At 45.8% G+C, this 12,437-nt stretch overlaps 1 protein-coding gene across 1 annotated transcript in view; it reads left to right on the top strand.

The window, feature by feature from the left end:
* LOC126212695 (U4/U6 small nuclear ribonucleoprotein Prp31-like) overlaps window positions 1–12,437 on the top strand; it is an 85,030-nt gene that overhangs the window by 39,988 nt on the left and 32,605 nt on the right. Inside the window, exon 2 of the mRNA XM_049940110.1 lies at window positions 10,700–11,057. Coding sequence (XP_049796067.1) covers window positions 10,700–11,057 — 358 coding nt within the window. The remainder of the gene's footprint in view (window positions 1–10,699; window positions 11,058–12,437) is intronic.

Genomic DNA, 12,437 nt, shown 5'->3' with positions numbered 1-12,437 from the left:
TAAAGACATCACACACATCCATGCCCGAGGCAGGATTCGAACCTGCGAACGTAGCGGGCGCGGTTCCAGACTGAAGCGCCTAGAACCGCTCGGCCACTCCGGCCGGCAAGGAGATTAAGGGGTTGCTATCTGGTTCCTGGTTCACGCCACATGAAAACCCGGCGAGAATCACTGTTCAGACTATACCTGGACTCGTCTGTGAGCATAACCTGGGACCATTATTCCAATGACCATATACTGTTTTCTTGACACCATGCGTTTCGGGCTCTTCTGTGTTCAGTGGAATGCACCTTGCAGGTCTCCGGGCGAATAAACCGTGTCTGTTCAGTCGTCTGCAGACTGTGTGTCTGGAGACAACTGTTCCAGCGGCTGCGGTAAGGTCCCGAGCAAGGCTACCTGCAGTACTCCGTGGCCGTCTGTGGGCGCTGGTGGTGAGATACCGGTCTTTTTGTGGTGTTGTACACTGTGGACGTACTGTAGCGCCTGGACACGTTTCCTATCTGCTGGAATCTTGAGATCACACTTTGTTGCTCACAGAGGCCCCTTCTACGACCTGCTGTGTTTGACCAGCCTCCAGTCGCCCTAGTATTCTACCCCTCATAACGTCATCTTTGACCCATTTTCAACACACAGTCACCATTAGCACGACTGAAAACGTCTGCACACTTCTACATCTACATCTACATTTATACTCCGCAAGCCACCCAACGGTGTGTGGCGGAGGGCACTTTGCGTGCTACTGTCGTTACCTACCTTTCCTGTTCCAGTTGCGCATAGTTCACGGGAAGAACGACTGCCGGAAAGCCTCCTTGCGCGCTCGAATCTCTCTAATTTTACACTCATGATCTCCTCGGGAGGTATAAGTAGGGGGAAGCAATATATTCGATACCTCATCCAGAAACGCACCCTCTCCAAACCTGGACAGCAAGCTATACCGCGATGCAGAGCGCCTCTCTTGCAGAGTCTGCCACTTGAGTTTGCTAAACATCTCTGTAGCGCTATCACGCTTACCAAATAACCCTGTGACGAAACGCGCCGCTCTTCTTTGGATCTTCTCTATCTCCTCTGTCAACCCGATCTGGTACGGATCCCACACTGATGAGCAATTCTCAAGTATAGGTCGAACGAGTGTTTTGTAAGCCACCTCCTTTGTTGATGGACTACATTTTCTAAGGACTCTCCCAATGAATATCAACCTGGCACCCGCCTTACCAACAATTAATCTTATATGATCATTCCACTTCAAATCGTTCCGTACGCATACTCCCAGATATTTTACAGAAGTAACTGCTACCAGTGTTTGTTCCGCTGTCATATAATCATACAATAAAGGATCCTTCTTTCTATGTATTCGCAATACATTACATTTGTCTATGTTAAGGGTCAGTTGCCACTCTCTGCACAAAGTGCCTATCCGCTGCAGATCTTCCTGCATTTCGCTACAATTTTCTAATACTGCAACTTCTCTGTATACTACAGCATCATCCGCGAAAAGCCGCACGGAACTTCCGACACTATCTACTTGGTCATTTATATATATTGTGAAAAGCAATGGTCCCATAACATTCCCCTGTGGCACGCCAGAGGTTACTTTAACGTCTGTAGACGTCTCTCCATTGAGAACAACATGCTGTGTTCTGTTTGCTAAAAACTCTTCAATCCAGCCACACAGCTGGTCTGATATTACGTAGGCTCTTACTTTGTTTATCAGGCGACAGTGCGGAAGTGTATCTAACGCCATCCGGAAGTGAAGGAAAATCTCATCTACCTGGGAGCCTGTATCTAATATTTTCTGGGTCTCATGAACAAATAAAGCGAGTTGGGTCTCACACGATCGCTGTTTCCGGAATCCGTGTTGATTCCTACAGAGTAGATTCTGGGTTTTCAGAAATGACATGATACGCGAGTAAAAAACATGTTCTAAAATTCTACAACAGATCGATGTCAGAGATATAGGCCTATAGTTTTGCGCATCTGCTCGACGACCATTCTTGAAAACTGGAACTACCTGTGCTCTTTTCCAATCATTTGGAACCTTCCGTTCCTCTAGAGACTTGCGGTACACGGCTGTTAGAAGGGGGGCAAGTTCTTTCGCGTACTATGTGTAGAATCGAATTGGTATCCCGTCAGGTCCAGTGGACTTTCCTCTGTTGAGTGATTCCAGTTGCTTTCCTATTCCTTGGACACTTACTCGCTGCACCGTACTATGACAAACACCAACACACCTCTGTGTATGTGGACTGCTGCCAGCGCCACCGTGCGACGACCGCAGGTCAATTGCACCACATGGTCATACCCCGAGGTGATTTAAACCCGCAAACCGCCCACCAGAACGTTGTTTCACCATGTATCAGCATTATCCTTAATTTATGAGCATGAGTGTATTAAGTTTCCCGGTGTGTAATGTACTCAAGTTTTTAGTCACCGATCTGCTCAATATGCCAGTCGGAAATACTGTCTTTTCTCATACACAAATTTACTTAAGAAATCCGTACACTGAAAAAAAAACACACCGGAATAAATATTCCTTCACTTTAAAATACCTTTGAAAGATGTAGCACAACTAAACCCGGCAAATTATATAACCATGGAAAGGCTGGGCTCAGACTCCCTTAGCCTGCTGTACGCATTCTCTTTCTCCAAGAGAAAAGACTCGCGAAGAATACTCCGTTCTGATCGGTCAGTTTTCTGTAAGGCCAATAGAAAAAAATTATTCTTCCGCGTTCGTCCGCGGATTTCATGACTAACCAATCGACAAATAACACACTTTCGAGCTGTACTTTTTCCCGAAATAAATATTTAACATTCTGATATTTGGTTTATGCTTTACTTTATTAACTATTTTCGTCTGCAGTCGAATTAGCTTTCCTTTTACCATACACTTACTTAACATATTATGATACAAAATTCCCCGTCGTCTGCATTCTTAAAACTTTCTCACACTAGTACGCACAGCGTTCATCAGTAGAACAATGATCTAAATATTTACTTTAGACCACATTCACGCATCATTCACACTACTAAAAGTATATGCAAAACTGTACAAACATTAATAAATGAAAAAAGCCTTCAAGAAATAAACAGAACAATTCACAAAAGCCGGCCGAAGTGGCCGCGCGGTTCTGGCGCTGCAGTCTGGAGCCGCGAGCCCGCTACGGTCGCAGGTTCGAATCCTGCCTCGGGCATGGCTGTGTGTGATGTCCTTAGGTTAGTTAGGTTTAACTAGTTCTAAGTTCTAGGGGACTAATGACCTCAGCAGTTGAGTCCCATAGAGCCATTTGAACCAATTCACAAAAACATTCTCTTGACCTGTTTCTTGAATGTGTCTGTGCAGTACTGTCGTCTGGCAGATGAAAACTAGAAGTACCTACTCGATTAAACCCGTTTCACACCACCTGTCACTGGGCACGCATGAGTCATTCTCCCAATACACGGGCATTATGTTGTTGTTGTGGTCTTCAGTCCTGAGACTGGTTTGATGCAGCTCTCCATGCTACTCTATCCTGTGCAAGCTTCTTCATCCCCCAGTACCTACTGCAACCTACATCCTTCTGAATCTGCTTAGTGTATTGATCTCTTGGTCTCCCTCTACGATTTTTACCCTCCACGCTGCCCTCCAATGCTAAATTTGTGATCCCTTGATGCCTCAAAACAGGGCATTAGGCAGGAGCGATATAGGGCGCCACGCCTCGATAGGAACTCACCACGAATTTCCAATTTTTCACGCAATTTCAATTAGCAACTTTCTCCTCCGAATGCGAAAATATTTGTTTGACGCCGACCTACATAGGGAGAAACGATCATCATGATAAAAGAATCAGAGCTCGCACGGAAAGATGATATAGGTGTTTCTTTTGTTCCGCGCTCTGTTCCAGATTGGAATAATCGAGAATTGTGAAGGTGGCCCGATGAACCCTCCGCCGGGCACTTAAGGGGAGTTGGAACGCCCTCTCCCGATCATATTGAATTTAGTGACTTGGCTTCCCTGTATTTCAGGAACCACTGTAGCCATTGACACGAAACTTTTACAGGACATTAAACTGTTTCTGAGTCTGCTGAACTAGAATAATTGCATTTCAGCCACTGCTTTCGGAAATACAATTTTTTGATTACATGGTTAAAATTTTGTGTACTTTTTTGTACGTTCTCCTAAATAATTTTAATTATACATAACATTACGTTCTCCTTGTAATTCAGTAGACTCAGAATATGTATGTTATTACTCCCTGAAAGTTGTGGTTTCTGAGATTTAAGGAAAAATGTAACAGAAAAGGTAAATGTTCAGGAACGGATTTCAAAAAACTGTTCAAATGGCTCTGAGCACTATGGGACTTAACTTCTGAGGTCATCAGTCGCCTAGGACATAGAACTACAGGGTGATTCAAAAAGAATACCACAACTTTAAAAATGTGTATTTAATGAAAGAAACATAATATAACCTTCTGTTATACATCATTACAAAGAGTATTTAAAAAGGTTTTTTTTCACTCAAAAACAAGTTCAGAGATGTTCAATATGGCCCCCTCCAGACACTCGAGCAATATCAACCCGATACTCCAACTCGTTCCACACTCTCTGTAGCATATCAGGCGTAACAGTCTGGATAGCTGCTGTTATTTCTCGTTTCAAATCATCAATGGTGGCTGGGAGAGGTGGCCGATACACCATATCCTTAACATACCCCCATAAGAAAAAATCGCAGGGGGTAAGATCAGGGCTTCTTGGAGGCCAGTGATGAAGTGCTCTGTCACGGGCTGCCTGGCGGCCGATCCATCGCCTCGGGTAGTTGACGTTCAGGTAGTTACGGACAGATAAGTGCCAATGTGGTGGCGCTCCATCCTGCTGAAATATGAATTGTTGTGCTTCTTGTTCGAGCTGAGGGAACAGCCAATTCTCTAACATCTCCAGATACTGTAGTCCAGTTACAGTAGCACCTTCGAAGAAAAAGGGACCAAAAACTTTATTGGCTGAAATGGCACAAAAACGTTCACCTTCGGCGAGACACGTTCATACCGAGTTGTTTCCCGCGGATTCTCAGTGCCCCGTATACAGACATTGTGACGGTTGACTTTCCCGTTAGTGTGGAAAGTTGCTTCATCACTAAACACAATCTTTGAAACGAAAGATTCATCTGTTTCCATTTGAGCAAGGATAAAATCACAGAAATCGATTCTTTTAATCTTATCAGCTGCAGACAGTGCTTGAACCAATTTCAGACGATAAGGTTTCATAACTAACCTTTTTCGTAGGACTCTCCATACAGTCGATTGTGGAATTTACAGCTCTCTGCTAGCTCTGCGAGTCGATTTTCCTGGGCTGCGAACAAATGCTTGCTGGATGCGTGCTACATTTTCATCACTCGTTCTCGGCCGTCCAGAACTTTTCCCTTTTGCACAAACACCCATCCTCTGTAAACTGTTTATACCAACGTTTAATACACCACCTATCAGGACGTTTAACACCACACTTCGTTCGAAATGCACGCTGAACAACTGTCGTCGATTCACTTCTGCCGTACTCAATAACACAAAAAGCTTTCTGTTGATCGGTCGCCATCTTAGCATCAACTGACGCTGACGCCTAGTCAACAGCGCCTCAAGCGAACAAATGTACAACTAAATGAAACTTTATAGCTCCCTTAATTCGCCGACAGATAGTGCTTAGCTCTGCCTTTTGTCGTTGCAGAGTTTTCAATTCCTAAAGTTGTGGTATTCTTTTTGAATCACGCTGTACTTAAACCTAACTAACCTAAGGACAACACACACATCCATGCCCGAGCAGGATTCGAACCTGCGACCGTAGCGGTCGCGCGGTTCCAGACTGTAGTGCCTAGAACCGCTCGGCCACTCTGGCCGGCCTCAGAAAACTGTAATTTACTTAATATTTGCTTAATTTTTTTTTATTTTCAGGCATTCAGAAGCACTCTGCTCCATACTGTATTTCATCCTCTTGATATTTCTCCAAATTTTTTCTTCTTTTCTTCTTTCTGGGCTCCTTAGTGGCCAACTGTGCCGCATACTCTGCTTTATCAATGCAGAGCTTGTCCAAGTTCTCTGATGCAGTTTGCTCCAGGATTAATTCCATATGCTGTTGCACTTTCGCCCTACCAATGTCGCCATCATGAAAAGCAATAACAGCGTCACTGACGCCCCACTGTAGTGTCTTCGTTCCAACAAAAACATTTTTTGGTAAACGCGTCCGTATAAGATTTTTGAACGACTCATTGGGATATTGAGTCTGATCATGCAGACACTTCAGTAATTCAGGATTTGCCAGGTCTCTCTGTAAATAGGTTTTATGATATGCATGACTGCTGCTGGGATGGAATGTTTACGGCTGCCGCGCGGGATCCGCCCAGCGGTCTAGGACGCTGCAGTCATGGAGTGTGTGGCTGGTCCCGGCGGAGGTTCGAGTCCTCCCTCGGGCATGGGTGTGTGTGTTTGTCCTTGGGATAATTTAGGTTAAGTAGTGTGTAAGCTTAGGGACTGATGACCTTAGCAGTTAAGTCCCATGAGATTTCACACACATTAGAGCATTTAGTTTACGGCTGTATGAACTGTTTGAGTACTGGGCATTGCGGTAATTGCACCATGAATCAGGTCCAGGAGGGCAAAGGTGGTGTTCTGGTTTTTCATCAGTTGACAGTCTGTGGAAGAAGGTAGCCCATACTGTCTGCTTCATTTTCAACATATCCTCAGTATCATTTCCAATGGCCATCCCATAATACTGCTGCAGTTCATCAGTCATTTTGTCCGTCAGCCTGCTTCTTATGGTTTTACCATCAGAAAGTTTCTTGTCTCTCAAACTTTGCTTCAACTTCCTCAACCTGGTGGTCATCCTCTCGTGGACATGACCTTTATAACACAGCACTCCTCACGCCTGTATATAAAAAATTACCGATTTCATTACGGCTTGAAGTCATGCGCGTAAAAGAATAACATTTTGAACCAGTGTAGATTATACAGGGTGGCACACGAAATGTGTTACCATTTTGTTTTTAAATATAAACTTTATTGTCGATACAATCTGAAAGGAACATATACTACAGTGAAGAGCCGTCCATGGATATTTGTTCTAACCTAGCACATGCTCAATATGTCCACCATTTCATTTCCTAACTTCCTTCAAACGAACATTGAAGTTAGTATTACCCTACGGCACATGTCTTCCGTAATTTCACTGCAAGCTTGAAGAATAAGTGTTCTGAGCCCCATTAAATCACGTGGACGTTTCGAGAAAATTTTTTCCTTTAGCTACCCCCAAAGAAAAAAGCCACACGGATTGAGGTCTGGACTACTGGGGAGCCAATTTTGTCCGTCATTGAAGCGACCTGGAAACCTGAGTGAAATGATCCGCATGTCGAAATGCTCGTGTAAAAGCTCCAACACAGTGTATGCAGTACGTGGCCTTGCTCCATCTTGAATGAACCACTGCGTGTTGAAGGGCAAGGCAGTAGCAAGAAGCTGTGGAATGAAGCTATTGCGAAGCATGCTCAAATAACGCTCGCTGTTCACAGTTTCTTCAAAGAAAAAGGGTCCAATAACTCCATTTTGTTTGTTAACCACACCGTCTAAATGAAAATGCGCCTCGTCTGAAAACCAAACGTTGTTGGGAGTTTCTTCCCTATCCTCCGCCCACTGAGCAAACAGTAGCCTCTGCTGCTTGTGTTCTTCAGTGAGCTTCTGTGCACAGGTCATCTTGTATGGGCACATACGGAGGTCACTTTTAAGAATGCGTTGAACGGAGCGTCTGGATATTCCCAGTTGCACTGCTGCCTTTCTACACAATTTCCCGGGACGTCTCTGTACAGCAACTTGTACCACTTCAATATTCTCCGGCGAACAAAAAGGCTTAGGCCGAGGTTGCTTCGCTTCCAATACTGTTCCTTCCTGTGCAAATTTATCGTACAACCTGTGGACGGTCTTCTTCCAAGGGACCCATCGTGTGTTAAACTGTTGTCGAAAACGCCTCTGAGTCACAACAAGGCTTTTCGTTTCGTGAAAAAGTAACACAATTGCCGATCGTTGCTGTGTCATCAGTCGTCCATTGTCAGCCGTTGCTGCTTACTGGTCTCCTAGCGGCAGTATCGTGAATTACACGTCATTTCGTAACTCATTTGTTTTTACGAGCTCTGCTGGTACTGCTGTAGAGATCCCAGCGGGATATCTAATGTGCGTCGTAAATTGTGAAAGAAACAACTGGTAACACATTTCGTGCGCCACCCTGTATTTAAAAATATAGAATGAAATAGTTCCCATGTGAGTATATATATATATATATATATATATATATATATATATATATATATATATATATATATATAGGGAAACATTCCACGTGGGAAAAATATATCTAAAAACAAAGATGATGTGACTTACCAAACGAAAGCGCTGGCAGGTCGATAGACACACAAACAAACACAAACATACACACGACATTCAAGCTTTCGCAACAAACTGTTGCCTCATCAGGAAAGAGGGAAGGAGAGGGAAAGACGAAAGGATGTGGGTTTTAAGGGAGAGTGTAAGGAGTCATTCCAATCCCGGGAGCGGAAAGACTTACCTTGGGGGAAAAAACGACGGGTATACACTCGCACACACACACATATCCATCCACACATATACGTACCCCACAGAAAGAAGTCCAGAGGTGTAAGATCAGGAGAACGGGCTGGCCAATTTATCCGTCCTCCATGTGCTATGAAACGCCCATCGAACGTGTACCTCACCCCTCATGGTAATGTACATGTGCGTCAGTGAAAAAGACCAATAAAAAGGTGTTAGCATGTGGACGTAATGTGCTGTTCCAGTCTCTTCTGTACCTAAGGTCCATCACCGTTCCCTTTGGATCCCTACATAATTCGGTGCTCTCCGATACACACTATCGAACAGCGGAGGAGTGGTACTCAAGCGTCAACTTTAGGTTACAATATCTCCGGATGTAATTAACATTTTACAATGCAACAAACGGCACTGATTACATATTTATATGTTCAGATGTGCTAACAAAACTAATGGGGTTCCATTTAAAAAAAACGTAGGTTTGTGTTAAAAAACATACTTCCGTGCATTTTTTTATGGTTTGTATTAAACAATTACACTAGCCCCTCTCCTCACGTTCGGTCTGTAGAATCGATTCGTCAGTATTTGATGTGGTTTACGAAATACGAGGGCAGTTCAATAAGTAATGCAACACATTTTTTTTCTCGGCCAATTTTGGTTGAAAAAACCGGAAATTTCTTGTGGAATATTTTCAAACATTCCCGCTTCGTCTCGTATAGTTTCATTGACTTCCGACAGGTGGCAGCCCTGTACGGAGCTGTTAAAATGGCGTCTGTAACGGATGTGCGTTGCGAACAATGGGCAGTGATCGAGTTTCTTTTGGCGGAAAACCAGGGCATCTCAGATATTCATAGGCGCTTGCAGAATGTCTACGGTGATCTGGCAGTGGACAAAAGCACGGTGAGTCGTTGGGCAAATCGTGTGTCATCATCGCCGCAAGGTCAAGCGAGACTGTCTGATCTCCCGCGTGCGGGCCGGCCGTGCACAGCTGTGACTCCTGCAATGGCGGAGCGTGCGAACACACTCGTTCGAGATGATCGACGGATCACCATCAAACAACTCAGTGCTCAACTTGACATCTCTGTTGGTAGTGCTGTCACAATTGTTCACCAGTTGGGATATGGTTTGTTCCCGCTGGGTCCCTCGTTGTCTAACCGAACACCATAAAGAGCAAAGGAGAACCCATCTGTGCGGAATTGCTTGCTCGTCATGTGGCTGAGGGTGACAATTTCTTGTCAAAGATTGTTACAGGCGATGAAACATGGGTTCATCACTTCGAACCTGAAAAAAAAAAAAACGGCAATCAATGGAGTGGCGCCACACCCACTCCCCTACCAAGAAAAAGTTTAAAGCCATACCCTCAGCCGGTAAAGTCATGGTTACAGTCTTCTGGGACGCTGAAGGGGTTATTCTGTTCGATGTCCTTCCCCATGGTCAAACGATCAACTCTGAAGAAACGACTTCAGCGTGTTCGTAGGCACAAAAATCAGAACGAACTTCTCCTTCTTCATGACAACGCAAGGCCTCACACAAGTCTTCGCACCCGAGAGGAGCTCACAAAACTTCAGTGGACTGTTCTTCCTCGGATGATGAAGAAGTTATTGATGCAGTACGACGTTGGCTCCGACATCGACCAGTGGAATGGTACCGTGCAGGCATACAGGCCCTCATTTCAAGGTGGCGTAAGGCCGTAGCATTGAATGGAGATTACGTTGAAAAATAGTGTTGTGTAGCTAAAAGATTGGGGAATAATCTGGTGTATTTCAATGCTGAATAAAACAACCCCTGTTTCAGAAAAAAAATGTGTTGCATTACTTATTGAACTGCCCTCGTATATCCAGCGGTAACGTTAGGTGACTCACCCTGTATATAATTGCGAATTTTATAATGAGATAAAAATCCGAAAACGTGAAAAAAATTATTTTTCCGTTCTAACTCCACGTAAGCGTTATTTGCAGAGTATCCATGCAGATGAAGATGTAGAGGAAGCAGTTGGCAACGGCTAGTAAATAAATAAATAATCTCTACCTGTGAGTAAGTTTGTGTGGAAGTCCTGTAGAGCGAGTGCTACTCGCACTTGTGAGGGTATACCCCTTTTTTCGCTCGCGCGTGCACGCCTCCGGCCGACTGCCCCGCAGGTGGCGAGCGGGTGCGAGCAGCCGTCCACGGTGTGGGAGGCGAGCGCGGCTTGCAGCGACCTGGACGGCGACCTGGGCGCGGCGCACGCGCTGCTGCGCGCCCTCTACGGCCGGCGCTTCCCCGAGCTGGAGGCGCTCGTCCGGGCCGGCGCCGCCTACGCCGCCGTCGCCCGCCGCCTCGGCTGCGCCAGCGGCGGCGGGGGCGGCGCCGGCTACGGGGGCGTGGCGTTCGGGGGCGGGCTCGGGGGCGGCGCCGTCGCGGCCGCGCTGGCGCCGCTGCTGCCGCCGGCCTCCGTCATGGTGGTATCTCTGGCCGCCGCCACCACCAGGGGACGCAGCCTCACCGAGCACGAGCAAGGTACGCCGCCTACACTGCACGGGAATATCCACAAACACCCCACACGTCGGTTTTTTCACAAAATTGAGTTTTTTTTCCGTTACTGAATTTCGATTCCGCCTGAAGGCGGCTGGCTAGCAGGAGCTTAGTACGCTGCTCTACAGCCTACAGAGTTTTTAAAAACGTGGTCTCGCGGTAGCGTTCTCGCTTCCCGAGCACGGCGTCCCGGGTTCGATTCCCGGCAGTGTCAGGGATTTTTCGTGCCTCGAGATGACTGGGTGTTGTTGTGTCGTCTTCATCATCATCATTCATCACCATTACGGTCGGAGGAAGGCAATGGCAAACCACCTCTACTAGGACCTCGCCTACTACGGCGGTGCGGGTCTCCCGCATCGTTCCCCTACGCTCCGTCACGGAGCATGGGACATCATCATCATCATCAAGAAGAAAGAAAACAATAAAAGCAGGCGATAAAATGGCGACTTAAATCGTAAAACGGCGGAAAATTGTGGAAAGATAAAACGTAAATCAAAGGGGTTGGCAATGCTAATAAAATAAACAGGTATCAGACAATTAACACGGTAAACACACAATTAAAAAAAAAACATGGCGACAGTCTGGTTTCTGTTCGTAACAGATAAAAAATCACACCCAGAGACAGTATGATGTCCGTTCGCAACACTTCCCTAAAGACACACAACACTGAACACTCACTCTAAAACAGTGCACGAAAATGTCGGCACAAAGATGACAGGCTAGGGCAGATGGGGCGGGGGGGGGGGGGGGGAGACCTGGATGAGGGGGAAAACAAGGAGGGAGGAGAGGAATAAACGAAAGGGGGGGGGAACCAAAAAGGAGAGGACTCATAAGGGGGGAGACGGGCAGGGCAGACGCGAGAGGGAATGAGAAAAGGCAGAGGAGGGAAATGCAAAAGGAGTCGGCGGAGAGGGTAGGTGGGGAAAAAAAAGGATGGAAGGGGGAAGACGGACCCCAGGAAAAGGACAGAGGAAAGGAGGGGGAGTCTTAGTCACTGGGCCAAATATCTCACAAAATAAGCGTCAAACGAAGAAACTACAACGAACGAAACTCGTCTAGCTTGAAGGGGGAACCCAGATGGCGCTATGGTTAGCCCACTAGATGGCGCTGCCATAGGTCAGACGGATATCAACAGCGTTTTTTTTTAATAGTAACCCCCAATCTGTATTTCATATTCGTGTAGTACGTAAATAAATATGAATGTTTTAGTTGGACCACTTTTCTCGCTTTGTGATAGATGGCGCTGTAATAGTCACAAACATATGGCTCACAATTTTAGACGAACACGTGGTATCACGTAACATTCCTCCAGTGCGGACGGTATTTGCTTCGTGATACATTACCCGGATTAATAATGGACCGTTT

This window comes from Schistocerca nitens, chromosome 11 (genome assembly GCF_023898315.1).
Source record: "Schistocerca nitens isolate TAMUIC-IGC-003100 chromosome 11, iqSchNite1.1, whole genome shotgun sequence".
NCBI classification, from domain to species: Eukaryota; Metazoa; Arthropoda; class Insecta; order Orthoptera; family Acrididae; genus Schistocerca; species Schistocerca nitens.
Note: the sequence above shows the minus strand (reverse complement) of the source record. Positions and strands in the feature narration are given on the sequence as shown.